The 17,072-nt window shown below is 55.0% G+C and overlaps 2 protein-coding genes across 2 annotated transcripts; one reads left to right on the top strand and one right to left on the bottom strand.

Moving 5' to 3' along the window:
- Positions 1-197: 197 nt before the first annotated feature.
- Positions 198-3,028, top strand: OT_ostta04g04820 (P-loop containing nucleoside triphosphate hydrolase; the record flags this gene model as incomplete). The annotated part of the gene is made up of 2 exons (XM_003078975.1): positions 198-329; positions 470-3,028. The coding sequence occupies 2 exons, from the start codon at positions 198-200 to the stop codon at positions 3,026-3,028; spliced, it is 2,691 nt and encodes an 896-aa protein (XP_003079023.1).
- A 111-nt stretch (positions 3,029-3,139) lies between these two features.
- OT_ostta04g04790 (Vacuolar protein sorting-associated protein 62) lies at positions 3,140-16,957 on the bottom strand (the record flags this gene model as incomplete). Its single annotated transcript, XM_022984605.1, has 1 exon — positions 3,140-16,957. The coding sequence occupies one exon, from the start codon at positions 16,955-16,957 to the stop codon at positions 3,140-3,142; it is 13,818 nt and encodes a 4,605-aa protein (XP_022838856.1).
- Positions 16,958-17,072: the final 115 nt, after the last annotated feature.

Here is a 17,072-nt window from a genome sequence, read left to right as displayed (position 1 = left end):
GCTGTTTCGCTCGGCGTCGTCACGTTCGCGTCGTCACACGCGCGCGCGAGCGTTCACGCGTCGTCGACGATCGCGCACGCGCGCGGGAGAATTTCTCTTCACGTCGTCGTCGCCGCGTACGCGAGAAACGTCGAGCGAGAGAGCCCGAAGACGACCCGTCTCGAGTCGTCGCTGTGCATTCAAACGTTCAAACCGTCATGAGCGGACAGTCGCCCACGGGAAGCGGGATCTCCGCCGATCGCTGGTTGTCCAAGGCGTTCGGTGAGGCGAGCGTTCGCGTCGATCGACCGCGTTCAGCGGCGGGTGGGGATCGAGAGCGAGACGAGGAGGTGCGTTGGAAACGATGTTGATGTCGGTCGCGACGCGGTGGTTTTTAAACGGTCACTTTCGCGAACTTTCACCAACTTTGTTCGTGATTGGCGACGAAGAGCGCGATGACTGACGAGATCGATCGGTTCGGATTATGCAGGATGATTACTCGTCGCGGTTCGAACAGCGTGCGCGGGAGCTGTCGCGCGAGTCCGGCGAAAAGCCGGCGTACTGGGCGCACGGACGCGTGGACTCGAGCTACGATGGAGGCGGCGCGCAGCCGTTCTTCAACAAGGCAAACGAGCGCCTTTACGAGGCGTATTCGCAGTTGCACACGATGGCGCAAGAGTTCGATAAGCCGTTCGACTCGCCGGCGATTCTCGTTGTCGGTCACCAGACGGACGGGAAGTCGGCCCTCGTTGAGGCGCTCATGGGGTTCCAGTTCAACCACGTCGGCGGAGGTACGAAGACGAGGCGACCGATCGCGATTAACATGAAGTACAACCCCACGGCTGTGGAGCCGAGGTGCTTTTTGATCAAGGACGACAACCTTGGTCGCGAAGAGGAGCTTTCTCTACCGGAGCTTCAGGCGCACATCGAGGGCGAAAACAGGCGCTTGGAGCACGAAAACGGCTTCTGGGCAAAGGACATCGTGGTCAAGATCGAGTATAAGTACTGCCCGAACCTCACCATCATCGACACTCCTGGTTTAATTTCTGCTGCTCCGGGAAGAAAGTTTGCGTCTCTGCAGCAATCGTCGCGCCTGGTGGAGGATTTGGTGAGAAGCAAGATGAGTCAGCGAGACTACATCATTCTGTGTCTGGAAGACAACTCAGACTGGTCCAACGCGACGACGCGGCGCCTGGTGCTTGAAGCGGATCCGGATCTTCGACGTACGGTGATGGTTAGCACGAAATTCGACACTCGTATCCCGCAATTCTCTCGCGCGGAGGACGTCGAGATGTTCATGCACCCACCCACGCGTCTCCTCGCGGGAACTGTCTTAGGTGGCGGTCCGTTCTTCACCTCCGTGCCCTCCGGCAGAGTCGGTCTTCACAGAGATTCTCAGTACCGCTCGAACGAACACTATCGTGAGGCGGTGCTTGGACGAGAGCAAAAGGACATTGTTGACCTGGAGCGCCGTATGGATCGTCAACTAGGCTCACAAGAACGGAGCCGAGTCGGCGTGAGCCAACTTCGATTCTTCCTCGAGCGTTTGTTGCAGCAGCGTTACCTGGAGAACGTTCCGACGATTGTTCCGGTGCTTGAACGAGAACACAGAATTGCGACGAGCAAGTTATCCGAGACCGTTCAAGAGCTCAAAGACCTGAACAAAGAACATCTCAGAGAAAAGGGCCGAGCGTTCTACCAGCACTTCCTTGAAAAGATCCCAGAAATCGTTCGTGGTACGCTCGCCGCGCCGACGCGCATCTTTGGCGAGACGCTTTCGCACGAACACATTCGAGGTGGTGCATTCGTGAACGCTGATGGGCGTCCGTGTATGCCGATGCAAACGGTTCCCAACGCAGAGATGCGTCTCTTTGGTGGCGCGCAATACCACCGTGCGCTCGAAGAGTTCCGACTCATAGTGAACTCAGTGGAATGCCCGCCAGTCAGCCGAGAAGACATCGTGAACTCGTGCGGCGTCGATGAAATTCACAATGGCGTCAACTACACGCGCACTGCGTGCGTCATCGCCATCGCTCGTGCTCGCGAGACGTTTGAGCCGTTTGTTCACCAGCTCGGGTTCCGTCTTTCCCACATCGCACGAAGATTGCTGCCTGTGGCCATGTACCTCTTGCAAAAGGAGGGTCGCATCTTAAACGGCCACGAAGCTTTCTTGAAGAAAATTGGCTCCACCTTCGGTCGATTCGTAGACGAGCGCGTGAAGGATTGCCAAGAAAAGTGCCACGCTGACTTGAAGTCAACCACACAGTTCGTCACGTGGTCGCTTCACTCCGGGAACAAAGAGGGCTTGAGAAGCGTCCTTTCTCCGCACGAGAACGATCATCATGATTCTAGAGAAGAAAAGCGACGCAGTGGTGGCGAGCTTGTCCCAACGGAGAAGAGTCTCAAGGCGTGCAAGCTCACAGACTTGGTTGAGAACACATTGTGGAATAGAACAATGAAGTCGGTCACGGTTGACATTGTTGACATGCTTGTTCGCCAAATCTTCCACGGCATCCGCGCACATATCGTGCAGGCTGTCGAACTGAAGTTCAACTGCTTCTTCTTAATGCCACTGATCAATGACTTCAACTCGTTCTTGCGTAACGAAATGGAGGACGCTTTCGATATCAGCCTCGACTCTGTCTTCGATGTCAAGAGTGTGCGAGTTGCCCTCGAGCAGCGCCGACACAAGCTCGAGAGCGAGCTGGAGCAAATGGAGCGTATTCAATCTAAGTTTGCGTCGATTCACTCTCAGCTCGAGAGTTCAAACGCGACTGCGCCGGCCACCACGGCCGCTGCAACGGCGGCTGTTACGGGCACTACCTTCCACAGCGCCGCGGCTCGTGAAATTGCCGCGGCGGATGAAATCCTTCGAGCGAGCCATGACCTGAGCGAGGGTATTGCCGAAGCCAAGGCGCAATTCGCGCACCAAAACCAGTCCCCGCGAACGATGCGAGGATCCAAGGCGTACGAAACGTCGCCGGGCCGATCCGCAGTGGGTAGGAGCCGCGACCGAGCACCTTTGTCGCCGATGGGGTGGAACATGTGAGGCGAAATCAATATTTATCAAGATCGGCGATTAGAGAGACTAATAAGAGGTTGTAAAGTAGTGCGCAGTCTTCTGTACTGTTTATTTGACAACGTTTGTGCGTCGCGTTTACTAAATGAGCGATCCTATGCCCGGCGGCGCAGAGGATCCGCTGGAAGTGCCAGGTCGTGGTGGAGGTTGATACCGTCTGTCATCGAAGCTGTCGCTCGAAATTCCAGTGCCACCGTATGTTGTCTGTACCACAGGTGCGGATGGTCTGTACTTGACTACTTGGTCCGCACTAAGCTGGCCTCTTTTGATATCCCACAAATCTCGAGCCGGTGGCGGGTTGTGTCCAATAGTGACGTGCAAGAGCCCGAGTGAGTTCACGAGCCAGATACTCGCGGGTCGTCCACCACTACCCTCGTTCGACCACACGAACTGAGGCTCAACGGATGGCTTCACCGCCCACTGCTCCGGTAGGCACCTGATACTCGAAAGGTCCGGTGGCTGAGGTTTCCTTGTCAGAGCCATCCCCACCGCCACGAATCCTGGTGGTGGAACGGGAGACCAAGCATACAGCGAGGTTGCTTTCCACTCCTGTCCCCAAATTTGTCTGAACCGCACCGGATAGGCAAACATGCGCTCAAGAACACGCGGCATGTAGGCAGAACCGGTCAAAGCATAGGCATTGATATCTGTGATTTCCACCACGAACGGAGCCGGTTTCGGCTGAGAGAAATGCGGCGACGCGTAATGCCCGAGCGACACGCGTTCAACCTTTTTCTTCAGCGTCGATTTTCCCAAAGACGCCGCCCATACGCTTCCTTTCGTGCGAGTCGCAGTACCATCGCTGGTCCAGACTTTATCGAACGATTTTTGGTGAACCACGGTGACTTGGAATCCGTTCAACACAGAATTTGTCAACTTTGAATCCACTTGTCTATTTTTCTGCGTCTCCGCTTCCCTGGCGGGATCCACAATTGCGCGTGCTTGTATTTTTTCGCGCGCGGGAGCAGCAATGGCGCCAGTCGAAGTGTCAAGCTGAATCATGTCGCCCCCATCCCAACCATCGGAGGTGTTATTGGCCTTGCCACTCGCCCCCAACGGGTCGTTCAGTGATCCTCCTCCCACAATGTCGCCTGAACCTCCCGATAGCCAGTCTTCAAATGCAGACGAAGATACGCCCGTCGGCGGACCGAGACCGAAAGGATCATTTGCGCTCGGTTTCGGCGCGGCGGATAAGAACTGCGGCTTCTTTTTCTCCACGTTTGGTAACGTCGCCGCCATTCCGAAAGTTCCCCAATCGCCGAGACCCGTGCCGTCGTCTATGCTCATATTTTCCGTGCTCACCACCCTCATTTGCGTTTCTTCTGGGGCCTTGCCCGAAGACGAGGACGCGTGACTGCCCGAGGCACTGCCAACATCACCGAGAATGTCCATCAAGCTCACTTCTCCAAGCTTTGGCGTCGTCACTTGCACAGAGGCAGGTGCTGGCGTCCATTTCGAGGCAGCCGGCGCGGGTAATTCAGTTCGCATTTTGATAGTCTCGATCGTAGAATCGCCATCCAAAATCCAGTCTTCGTCAGGACCGAACGCTTCCTCAAACTCCTCACGAGAAATGTATCCATCCTTCGTCTTGTCAACACGATGTGCAAGTTCGAGCATTTGCGCGGACGTGAGAGAAAGTCCGAGCCATGACAAACCGCCGTAAAGTGCTTCGTATGTCAGTCTCCCGATGTGCTCGCCATCGAAGGCTCTGAATGCGTCCAGCAGACGCATCCGTTTTGCCTTGAGAGCCATGCGCACACGTGCGACAAGTGCGCGCGTAGCGAGCAGATGGAACTCGTCCGGGGTCGTCAAGACCTTCGCGAGTGGAGTTGATGCCCACGGAATCTTGGCGCGCCGTCTACAAGCGCGCACAGACTCAAAGAATGCTGCACGCATTTCGCAATCGGAACCTTGCAATGCTCGAACGAGCAAAGAAATTTCACGATCTTCAAAATCAGTCTGACTATCCAAAAATCTGAAACACTGTTCAGCTGTTGCGCCCTGGAAGACTTGAGCGGGTGTGTAACCAGCCGTCGTGTCGAGCAGCGTCCCTCCACCGATGCGCAAACCAGTTTCAGCGAGTTTTGACGGCACGAGTCTTCCATCGTGCGAATTCTTTTTCGTGAGGTGCATGACTACGCGAAGCGACTCTGCCTCGGCAAGAGAGAGCGCAACGTAATGTCGCCCACGCTGCAAAGAGTAAATATTCTTTGAACGTAGCACGCGCTTCAACTCTTCGAACGATGTCCCGGTGGAAGACATGCCAGTCTGGAAAGTTCTCGACTCCTCAGCTACTTCTCGCGCCATCTGCTGAAGCTTTAACTCATCATCTTCCACGCATGCGTCGATCTCACGCAAAACCTCCTTCAGGTCTGATTCTTGCAGGCGACCGTTCCCTGAGGTGTCAAACATCTCGAATGCGGTGCGCAGCGCAGATTCCTGAGCGACTGTGAACGTGTTACCGGCACTAGCGTTCGTATCGATCGCCAACGCGCTCGAATCTGGCACCCAGTCGAGCACGATTGTAAGATTCTTTAATCGGCGATGACCATTGAGAGCCCATCCTTCGCGGAAATAGTTCTTTGACAGGAACAAGTATCCAGGGAAGTCTAACGGCGCCGTCGTTTTACCCACGCCCTTATGAACCTTGAACGTCTTTAGAGGATAGAATCCCTGCGTACGCGCGCTCGGCGCATCACACAGGGTTTCGTAATCCCACGAAAGCTGTCGTTCATCGTCTCGCAAAAACTTCATTGGTTCTGGCGTCTCCTCGATGATCTCTTCTTCACGTTCTTCCTCTTTCTCTTGTTCCTGCTCCTGTTCGTTTTCTTGTTCTTCTTCGTTCTCTTGAACTTGCTCGAGATCGAGGGCCTGCTCCAAGGCGCCGACCAAACCTTGATCTCCAGATTCTGCAGCCCCTTGCGTCATATATGTGCCGGCTCGAATCTGTCGCAACGCCGCATTTGTAGTCTGCTCCATTTGCGTCAAGTCATCCACAATGGCTTTCAGTTGTTCCTTCGCACGAGGATTGTCATCAAGCATGTGCAAATATTGCTGCACAGACAAAGCTAACTTCTCCGAGGGAGACGTGCTTGTGGGGATGATGTTCGCAACAACATACGAAACTCGCTCTCGGAAGACATCCAAGCACGCATGAATGATCCCCTCCGCCTTAGCGGTACCTGGGGCTGTTGGCGCCGCGATGAGCTTTCTGTACGAGTGCTTGCGCCAAATGTTTGCCGCGCGCTGCTCCGCAAGTAGCCCAGCTTGGATGTTCTCGCTTCGCATGCTGTTCACGACCAACCACGCTGTGATGTCCCGAAGCGTGCGCTTCACGGCATCATCAGCTGACATGGTAGTGGTCTCCGCATCTCTCGTCGATGCAATCTGCCCACCTCCCTTGGCTACCTCGTGAGATATCAGCCTTGCAACCTCGGGAATCATGATCACCTTCAAGGTTTGACCACGTCCCAAGCCGCGCATGCGCCAAGCCCCCTGCGCGTAGTCCCGCAGAATCATATCTTTACCGAGAGTAATCGCCGCTTGCGCCGCGGCAGCTTGTTTGATATCCATACCAGTGGTGTGTACTTGATCGTAGAACGTGAAGCGTTTGGACATGGGCATCGCGGCGACGCGCTGGAGCGGTATAACTTCCCAACCACGACGCATGACAATCATCTGCCGGTCATTTTCGTCGAGAAAGACACAGCCCTCCGCCCACTTGAGACCCTTCTCGAGCAAGAATCGAGCGACATCAAGATTCGACATGCCCGTCACAAGCGCACCGGTATCGATGAGCGCCCGTATGGGAGGATCCGCCGACGCGACACTCGTCAGTAGAGCGCTCACGTTCCAGTCGCTTCCCATGGGCATTATCGTGACCGTCTCAGGATCTGTTAAGTAGGCGACCATTTTTGCATCGGAGCCGGGCTCGTATCGTGGAGCGCCAAGTTCAAGTGGGAGAAGGTCACTGGGAGTGCCACTGAATCCGAGCCTGTTCGGGAACAGAATATTCCCACCGAGCTCTTGGCCCGTCGCGCTGAGTTTGAGATTCTGATGCTGCGCGGTTTCCGGGAAGACGAACGTGTTCAGGTAGTACTCTACGCATGGCGGCGTGTTGCGAAGAAGCTGGTAAAGCTCCTCAATCTGATCGTGATCCCTCACGTCAATGAGCGATAACGGCCAAATTTCATCGTCCTGCAGCCCTTGGATCGTGTCATCATCCAACCAGGCAATCCCACGGATGTCACCGGCGGCTGTCGCGCTCGCCTGCTGTGTCACACCTCGACGCCTGGCATTAAGCGCCGCTTCTGCGCGAGCTTCGCCTCTGACACGCTTACCGGTTGTTCTAATCCAATCGGCCCATCTACGAGAAGAAGGACGTTTGTGCGGCGGATCAGATTCGTTGTCGTACTCCTTCATCAGCACAAGAAGCATCTGCTTGAAATCTGTGCGTCGCAATCCCTCAAGACGATATGCACACGTCGTCAGACCAAGAACAACGTCTGGATGCGAGAACTCGTTCGTTCTGCTGGGAATATCTTTACCGATGAACGGAACAGCTAGAAGCCTACGACTCTTTGGCAGCCTGGATCCAGTGATGGCCTCCAGTAAGGTCACATCGGCTGGCTGTAACAAACCAAATGTGACGCGATTGACCTTCGTCAGGATATGAGGTAACAGAGAGCAGAGCCAGTCACGAGCGAGATTGGTCATCTTGATCGCCTCATCATCACTCGTTCGGTTCAGAGCTACCTTGGCTTCCGCTTGTCCGGAACCGCACAAAAGGTACGCCATCACGAGAGCCTCCGACATGCCGCGCAAAGCGCCATGTGCTCGAAGCCAGATACTCGTCCACTGAGCCAAAAGTGGGCGAAGAACATCTTGATACCACGATTTATCAAGAAGCGTGAGATGCGGCGACGTTTGCACCTGTTTCGACGCGATAGCACCGCGCACCACTTCACGAATGCTATCCAATAGGTCCAATGCCTCTTGCGAACCCTCCGCTTCAGATACAGTCGAGCGTCCGTACGCGACTGCGAACACGGCGTCGAGGATGAAGTACGGCAGTTTCCAGCGCAGGCCATCGCCCGCGATGGCGGTGCTGAAATCGAGTGGAACGCGTCGTCCCATGGGCCAATTGAGCTCGGACTTTAACGGATGGAGGATCAAGTCCACTTCGTCGAGAATGAGCGTCCCCGTTTGGAAAATCTCAAAGATCTCCACAGCCGCAAGCGCCTCAGAGCGCAACGTATTCATTTCTTCAATAGTCAAGCCACCAGCATCCGCGACGCGCTCACTTCGGCTCTTCGAGCCAAATACACGATTCACGATATCCTGACCTTGTGCGAGTATACCTCCAGCCTTACCGTCGCGATCAGCGATGTATGATTGATCAAGCAGGTGGCACACTTCCAAGAATTTCAGCGCTAAAGATTTGATGCTTGTCGGTGACGCGATGACAATCGCCCGGTTTTCCTTAGCTTTACGCAGAGTCGAAAGTATGGCACCATCCGCGAGTGATGTGTACCTATTGAACTCCAACGTGACCACGGAACGTCTGATGACGCCAGAGTAGGCCTTCCTCAGAGTGCTGCGTGAAAATTCAAGAAGAGCGTGAGGCACGACTTGCACAACAAGAGAACTACTCTTGGCGAGAATGAATCCAAGCAAAGGACATACAACCGTCGTTTTACCCTCACCCATGAGCATTTGCGCGCACTGACCACCGCCTTGCTCAGCAGTCGCGATGAAATCTCGAGTGAGCTCGACTTGGCGCTTCCTGAGAACGATGCTCTGACTGTACTCGTAAACGAGCAAACGGGGATCAAACATCAGAGTCTTTACCTTGTTGAACGGATTGGCGTCATCTGCTTGGAAGTAGTGTCGCTCAACAGAGAGTAACTCCGCGATCGCGAATGCCCTGAGCCGCAAGTCGCGATCCACAGAGTCAATACCATCGACCGCGGCAGCCTTCGCGCAGTTCGTCAGCGCTATGAGCGTGTCTGCTACCATGGCTGCAGCTCTCGAAGCGAGAGTCGCGCGCAGTGTAAGTAATAACGCTTGCGAAGCCAAATGTAAAGCATCAGTAATCTGTTTAGCCTTGACGTCCGGAGACAATCTTGCAAGGATGTGCTCCCCCCCTTCACACGTCAAACACTCAACCAAGTCTTCAAACGTGACTTCCGCCCATGCGCCCGCTCTTCGCTGCAAACCCAACCGCAACATCTTCGTTCCAGACTCCGCATCTTTACGCAATCCATTTGCAGTGGCTAGAGCAGCTGACATTGCCTCCGATGCAGCTGCCTTGTCGTTAGCGGTCAGAAGACGAATCGCCTCGAGCAGTTCCCGAAGGACGGTGCGGGCGTTGCCAGCCGCACTTCCTGCTCTCCCTGCGCCAGCCTCAGAGGCGATCGCAGCCGTATCGCTCGGTGCGAATCCCTTCAAAGTAACCGCACTAAATTCCCCAGTTGCTTTGCGATCTTTCGCTTTTTCTGCCGCACCTGTCACATCCGCGCGCAAACGGTTCATCATTTGCCTGGCCACCGAAGTGGTGGCTGCCGGATGCTGATTCACGTCGAAAGGCAAGCCCCCCACTCCACCGAGTGCGGCAGCCTCGGCAAGTTCATCGGCTCTATCCTCCGTCAAAGGAATCACGTACTTGTTGAGATCCAGCACACCAAGCGGTCGTTTTACGAGCATTGTCATATCAACGTGTTGAAGCGTCTTTCCGTTCCACACCGTTGCACCGGCCATTTCCGTTTGACCCAGTGGTTGCACATGAAACTGACGCTCTGAACACGATGTGTTCATAAAACGCGTGAGCGCCCAACGACCACCAGTTGCAATCGTACGCGCCCACGTCTGCGCATCGCACTCGAAAATGCTTGCCGGAACGTATTCCTTACCGATCCAGGTGATTCGAGGAGGAAGTTCATCCTTCCTTTGTTGCAAGTATGGCCGAACTTTGCGAAGTAGTTGTCCAATCGCGCCGTCTGAGGTAAACATAGCACTGAACCGTTGGCCAACGCTTTGTTCCTCCATTCTCGGACAGTCACGAGCGATTTCAGGCGATGACGAGAGCATGCGGAGTGTGCTCATCAAGGTCCCTTGCTTCATGGATTGCTCGATCGGCACGAAACGAAGCAGAACGCAACCCCATCGGTGTGGGGAATCGCTGGGAAGAATTCTCATGGGTAACGTACCGGTCAGAAGCTCAAAGAACAATGGGAAGCCCAAATTACCATCAAGATTGAATTTTTCCTTATCAATCCATTTTCCGATCAAAGCGAGCGCTTGACTCCCATTGACACTCACATCGTCAGGACGATTATAGGTCTGAATCAAACCAGCCAGTTTTCCAAGGGGTCCTTCTCCCGTGACTTTTTCGGACAATCCCGTCAAGTCATCGACGGTGTCGAACTTGCTAAACTCAGGCAAGGTGGGAAACACCAGGGGGAATCCGGTGCTCGTCGGCGATGACCCCGCGCTCATACGCGCAATGCCTCCAACGAGCTGTCTCAAGTATCCCGCACGATTCAACAACTCTGGCGTCTTCAAAGGATCCATGTTCATCTCTTGCGCCGTAATCTTTCTGGACCCTGGAAATAATGCGCTTAACATCGCCTTGAATTTAGACCGCTTTGTCTTCTTCATGGATTCTGTGCCTAAGTTTTCTATCGCGGCCAACTCCTCCTGTGCCGTGAGGCGGCACTTGGCGCTGATAAAAGACCAAGCGTTGACGTAAGATAGAACATCGACAACAGATGGCCACTTCGCCGCAAGTCGAGGCTCAATTGGCGTATCTTTCACCATCAAGGCGAGCTTGACTCGAACCGCCGTCGCGTCCGGACTTGGATCTAATGAGCACGCATGTGCGAGCGCATCCCAAAGCTGCGCTTCTTCCGGACTGGGTTGCGCTTCGGAAACACACAACTCGGCCAAGCGCAAAACCGTGACATAATCTCTACCAATGAATCGTAGGATAGCGAGATACAACGCCGCTGGCATTGACGTAGCGCAGATCGTCGTGTGCGATGCATGCACCGGGTAGACATAGTGCTTCGTTTCACCGAGATTCTCCACCCACTGAGTGCTCCAACGATCGATGATGAGGTCAGATCCAAGTCCAGTGCTTGCACCCTCAACGAATTCCGTCGGCGTGGCCGCCGGGCGTGGGATAGCTCTCGCCGAGAGGAGTACAGAGAGCGACCCGTCGCGAGCTTCGAGTAGAAGCGCATGCGGCAGACCAGTGAGAAGTATCTCGAGTGCAGCGTTTCTTCGCTGTGCCAAAAATAATCCGGCGTGCTCCTCGCACTCGAGACGAATGGATCCACCTGTTGGGATGGCATTGAACGAAATGCCAAGTCTAGGCAGTTCAATGCGAGAGATATCGCAGAACGCAGGAACCTGTTCGGTAGGGCCGTTTTCAAGGCCACGTTTCGACGACCATACGAGCGAGTTCGCCAAACCTTCTACCGCTGCGAGGGATTTAGTCAGAGTCATCAACGACTGACCTTGTTCGCCAGCAATCGCGGGTCCGTAAAGCAAATCAACCAACGTCAGTTGTCCTTCTACGTACGATCCATCGAGTGCAGGCATTCGCGGACTACCGTTCGTATCCACTGTGGGAAGCCTTCTGACAATAGCTCGAGCGTCGACGACATGTCCATTGTCGTACAGCGCATTTTCAGCATATGCCAAACGAACATGGATCATGGTGTTCGGGTGTGGCACATTTTCGTTCGCCGTGCCGAACAGATCCCCGCTCGTCTCGCTTCGCCAGAATTGATACTGATCCAACAGCACTTGCGGAAGTAGCCCACGCAAATGCCTCATCGGTACAAACGATTCACGACCAATCAATCCGTTGATGAGACGAGTTACTACGAGACTCGGTGCTCGCGATCCCAGACGCGCCGCGGAAAGCAAGAAACGCTCATTTTCATCAGTTAGAATAGGCTGCCCATCAGGATCGATATCTGCAAGACAGAAGGACGCGTTCGACGCGAACACGAGCGACCGTCTCCATTGTCGACCATACGACTCAACTCGGAAGACCTGCACAAGCGGTGGCTGGCGCACAACGACAACTTCTGTCAGGAGCTGCTTCGCGTCTTCCATCCGGCGATCGTCGCCGGTGGTTATGGCAGGTTTCTTCTTCCAGAAACTCCATGGCTCGCTCACGGTGTTCTCCGGAGCACCAGTGCCTGCCAACCGAGCGACGGGGCCACGAATGGTGTGTTTTGGCAACAAAAGCTCAACACCATGAAGATATCCAGCTCCCGGACCCTTGATGATGGGATTGAGTAACGCTAATATCCACTCTTCGCACGGATCGAGACCGCCGGCACCAACGGCGCGACCGAGCAAATCCAGTGCCTGCACGTTGACTTTCACTTTTGACGTCATGGGTCGGGTGAAATCGTTCACTGGCGGACGGAGATCTTGGTCCCACACTTGAACATCGTGGCTGAGCCCGACGAGTCTCATCCATATGCGATGCTCTGTGCTTTTCACTTCGGCACAGTGAATGACATCTCCCGAATCGCCGCTAGTATGCTCTCCCTTGCTCAACTCTTGGAAGTGAGATGTTTCGATACCACGCTTTGATAGCACGGGTCCGAGGGCCGCCTGGAAGTCGGGCATTTCACGTATACTCGCTTCAAGATGTCTTAGTCTGTTCTTTCGAACGGTAAACTCGCCTAGCTGCGTGTTAATCTCCATGTCAAAAGTCTGCAGCGTCGTTTCTAATAGCCATTCACCGTAATGCTTATGATTCCTAAGTATAAGTTGCGCGTTCTGTTTGTCTCTAGCCGCAATTTCGGCGAACGAAATGTCTGAGACGTAGCTGACGAAACGGCCGGCACCTCCTGTTCCCGGAGCACGTCTCCACGCGCGCTTGGAATCAAACGCATCGGCCACATCGAGAACATTCTTTGGCGAATCGGAACCACCCGACTTCTTCGTCGTTAACGCCTTCACGACGTGCTCAAGAACGCTGTTTGCATCCTGTGGGTTCGCCGCCGCCCACTCGAGGACGGATCGCCGCTTTCTTTGGAACAAATCGAATATTTCTGTCGGTGTGAAACCAAGGCCAGTATCAACTCCGCTCATGTCACTATTCTCTGCCAGCTTTCTACTTGTCGTCTCACTTCCGTCCGGCGTGTCCACGAATTGATAGTTCACAAAAATATACTGCTGTGCGGTGAGAATGGTACTCGCCGCCTGCTTGTCAATTTCACATTTTGGAGTCCAGTAGTACATGTACGCGAGATGCGCATGAAGCGCGCACGCTGGACGAACCGCGTTCTTCTTGACGGCATGACGCAGCCATCTACGGAGTACCGGACGACAACGCTCGAACAACGCCTTCTTGATGCGAGTCTTGATTTCCGTTAGACTAACGAGCGATTCTTTAGAGCATTCTAGGCCTCTAGTGAAACCGGTCGACGTAGTGAACTCCGGGTCAAGGGAATTTGCCCGGAATATGACTTCGATGAAAGCCATCAATCTGGTGAGCATTCTGCAAGCGAACAACACACCCTGCGCGCTCGGCGCGTCGTGGCGACCCGTGTCGAGCTCTAAACTCAACGCTAATAATTCCTCCGCACTGTCAGCAAGAGGTCCCGGACAATTTATGAGCTCGTGTATGAGTAAACCAGATGGCGTCGCCATGTGCGCACGTGTCGGAGCAGGAATTTCCTTTGGCACATCAGCGCGCTCGGGAGGTGCCCAAGGTCCAGGCTCGAACGTCACGGCATCTAAAATACTCTGTATATCCTTGTGTGTCAACCCGCGCACGCGGGTGGGATCGGAAAACAGCTTCATGGTGAGCGGCAGACGGATCATTGGAGCGGTGAGATACGTGAGGAGAAGCTCTGATTCGCTCGGTTTGAGTAAATTCTCAAACGTCGGAACATCACGCAGATGCAGGACATCCTCTTCGGTATCGATTCGTGTTCCCGCGAGGTTGCTCGGATTCGCACCCGAGGGCGGACAGCGCGGTCGGCGATCTCGCATCTTCGCTAAGAAGCCACCACCCAAAATATTTCGCCAGCCCGTCGACACCGATGCTCCCTCTTCCACAACCGGCTCTTGCCACGGCTGAATGACGAGCGACCTACCAAACGCTTGCACACTTAAATCGAAGTAACCGCCTCGCTTTGTAACCTCCCATTCAAGCGCAGCATCAATGGGCTTCCATCGAGCGAGCCCCGGTAGGTCGTCGGAAGTAGGGGCCATCAGCAACTTGAACATGAAGACGATGTCGCGCAGGGCGATCATCTCAGGATACATATCGACGAATTCCCTCATCTCTCCGCTGTGAAACTTGGCTAGATAATCGGGCATATTCCGGTCAAAACCCATTTGTAGACACACTTGGTCGATGAGCCTCGCCTCCCCGATACCAAAAGACATCCCTCCCGCGTTTTCATTCTCCCAGCGGTACACCATGTGATCCTCGCTGATCGTTTTACTCAAGCTATGGAAGTAATCTAGCGTTTGCGTCAACCTAATCGTGCGCTCCGGACAGTGGAAACGCAAGTACTCCGCCTCTACGGCGAAAGGACCAGCCTCAAATCCGAAAGGTTCGACGGGACCTTCAGTGTATCCGGCGTAGTGCTGTGTGAAAGCCGATGGTGCGTCGGTGACCTTGAGTCGAAGCGTTGCGTCGGCAATTGCCGCAAAGTTCGCAACCGTGAGCAACCTTGCAGCGTCGAACGTTTGCGTGACGCTAATCGACAGCGCTGCGGCAGAAAATTGTCTGAGCAACAGATTCAGGCTTCTCAAAATTTCAGCTTGAATCTCATACGTCGTGGGTGTCGCGTGCCAGAAACATTTGGTGTCCCTCTCGGGGTGAGTCAACGGCAGCGGTGCCGGAAGCACGTGCAAAAACAAATGAACTAGTAAACTCACTCGCAAGGCGTACGAGTTCGGCATCAGATCGGCTTGATTAGCGAGAATCGTGCAGCAATGCAACGCATCGCGCAGCGCCTTTGGAACTTGATCAAGCTGTGCAACAGCATCTGGTACCAGCGTGAGCTCTACCGGTCGAATGATAGGTGGCATCTTCGCAGCTCCAGCTAAGTGCTCGACACTTTCCTCAACGGCCAGTCGATTGAATAGCGGTTGAGTGCACGCTGCGTGAGGAACCTGCGGTGGTTGTAACGCCGGCGGCAACGTCGTCGCGCTATGCAGCACCTTCGTTCTTTGCATGACCGCCTCCACAGATCGTAAAACGTGAGCCAATGTCTCGCTCGGTACAGTTGACTTCCTCGTATCATTAGTACCACTAGCCTCTTCCGCCGCGACGCACAAATCTGCGTGATTTGCCGCGTGCTCTGCCACGTTTCTACAAGCCGCCTGAAGGGTGACCAAGGCGCTCGCACTTATCATATTCACCCGCTCTAAATCGCGTCTCGCTTCCTCGAGCATGACGAATCGAACACCAAGATTCACCAACGCGTCGGCGCGAAATGGTGGGCAGCCCAAGCTCGCGAGACCGCATCTCGCAGCTTCCATTGCCGTGAACACTCCACTCGAGTCTCCTCCTCTTGGCCGCTTCGCAAACTTAACCGTTCGCAGGGGCTTGGAACCGACCGCGGCCATTAATGGACGACCGTTCATCATGGGCAAAATTTTGTTGTAAATCATGTCCTTTGCCTTAGCAGCATCCGTGGGGAAAATCAACGGACGGAACAAGAGAGCCCACGCCGAGGAGTCGTGCGCGCTGGCGATTGGAACCTCCATGAGCTGCACCGTGTGGATGTACTTAAACGCGTCCTTCGCTGGATCGGCGTGAACTGGATGAAACTCCACTCCATCGCCGCAATTCGTCAAGCTGATGACGAAGTTACCCGGCAAGCGATGAATGGTGTAAATCACCGCGGCGCCACCTTGCTCATTCGACCAGCCTCCCGGAACCATGACAATCTCACCAGCTCGGAGCAGACGAATGCGATCGCTCAGCGCCGACAGAAAAGAAACGAAAAGATTGTTATCTTTCGTTCCCACAGGCATGAGTCGAGCGAGTGAAAGCATATCGTCCAGCGCCCGGCGAATGGTGCTCATGGCGTTCGATTCTGGTTGACTCATCGGCAGCGTCGATGCTCCCAGGCATCTGCCCACCGTTATGGCGCTATCTACTAAGGCTGACAGCGTCTCACGCACGTATTTTGAGCGCCGCGAGTGGCCGAAATTCTCGTTTAAACACGAATCTGCCATGAGATCGACGAATGTCATGTTTTCCCAGCACGCGTCCATGTGCACCGGCAGTGCGCCACCGCCGAGAGGTCCGCACAGCCCCGCGAGCTCGAGCGTACCGCGAAAGTTCTTCCCCTTGAGCGCAGCCTGTTCCTCATCCTCCGCGCGGGCGCTCACGGCGGCCAAACCACCCTTGCTCGCCGCTTCGTTCTCAAGACTCCTTGCTGCTGAGATGGCTTCGCGAAGCGCGGTGACCCATCTTTGGAGCGTCGCTAGGTCCTCCGCCTCGACCACGATCGCCGCGCTCCGTCCCTTCTCCCCTGGATCGCTTTGAAACGCGAACAGCCGCTTACCCTTGTGCTTGCTCGGCTTCAATCCAAACTCCGTGAGCGCGTCCTCCGTGTCCAGGATGCGCGCTTCGCTCGAGCCCGTGATCGCAAACTCCCCCTTCGCCGCGCTCTCCGACGCGTCCGCGGGCTCGTTCGCGAAGTAACGCACGCACGCCCGTTCCCTCGCGTGTCGAGGCGAACGAAGAGCGAAGTACCGAAGTCGCCACGTCGTTTTACCGTATAAATCCTTCCCGCCTCGCTTGGTGAGCCAGGATTGGATTACCGCGCTCTTCGACGTCGACGCGCTGGACGTCGACGCGACGGCGCGCGTGTCTGACCTCCATGCCTGTTCGCTGGACATCGCGTGCGCTCTCGCGACGCTCGTCGACGCCCCGCGACGCGTCGGCGCTTGACGAACGCGCTCGCTCGAGCGGAGGATTTTCTGTTGAAACCACGGGGACCGACGCGACGACGCG

The sequence above is a fragment of the Ostreococcus tauri genome, assembly GCF_000214015.3.
Source record: "Ostreococcus tauri WGS project CAID00000000 data, contig chromosome 04, whole genome shotgun sequence".
Classification (NCBI taxonomy): domain Eukaryota; kingdom Viridiplantae; phylum Chlorophyta; class Mamiellophyceae; order Mamiellales; family Bathycoccaceae; genus Ostreococcus; species Ostreococcus tauri.
The sequence above is the reverse complement of the archived record's forward strand: the minus strand, read 5'-3'. Positions and strand labels throughout refer to the sequence as shown.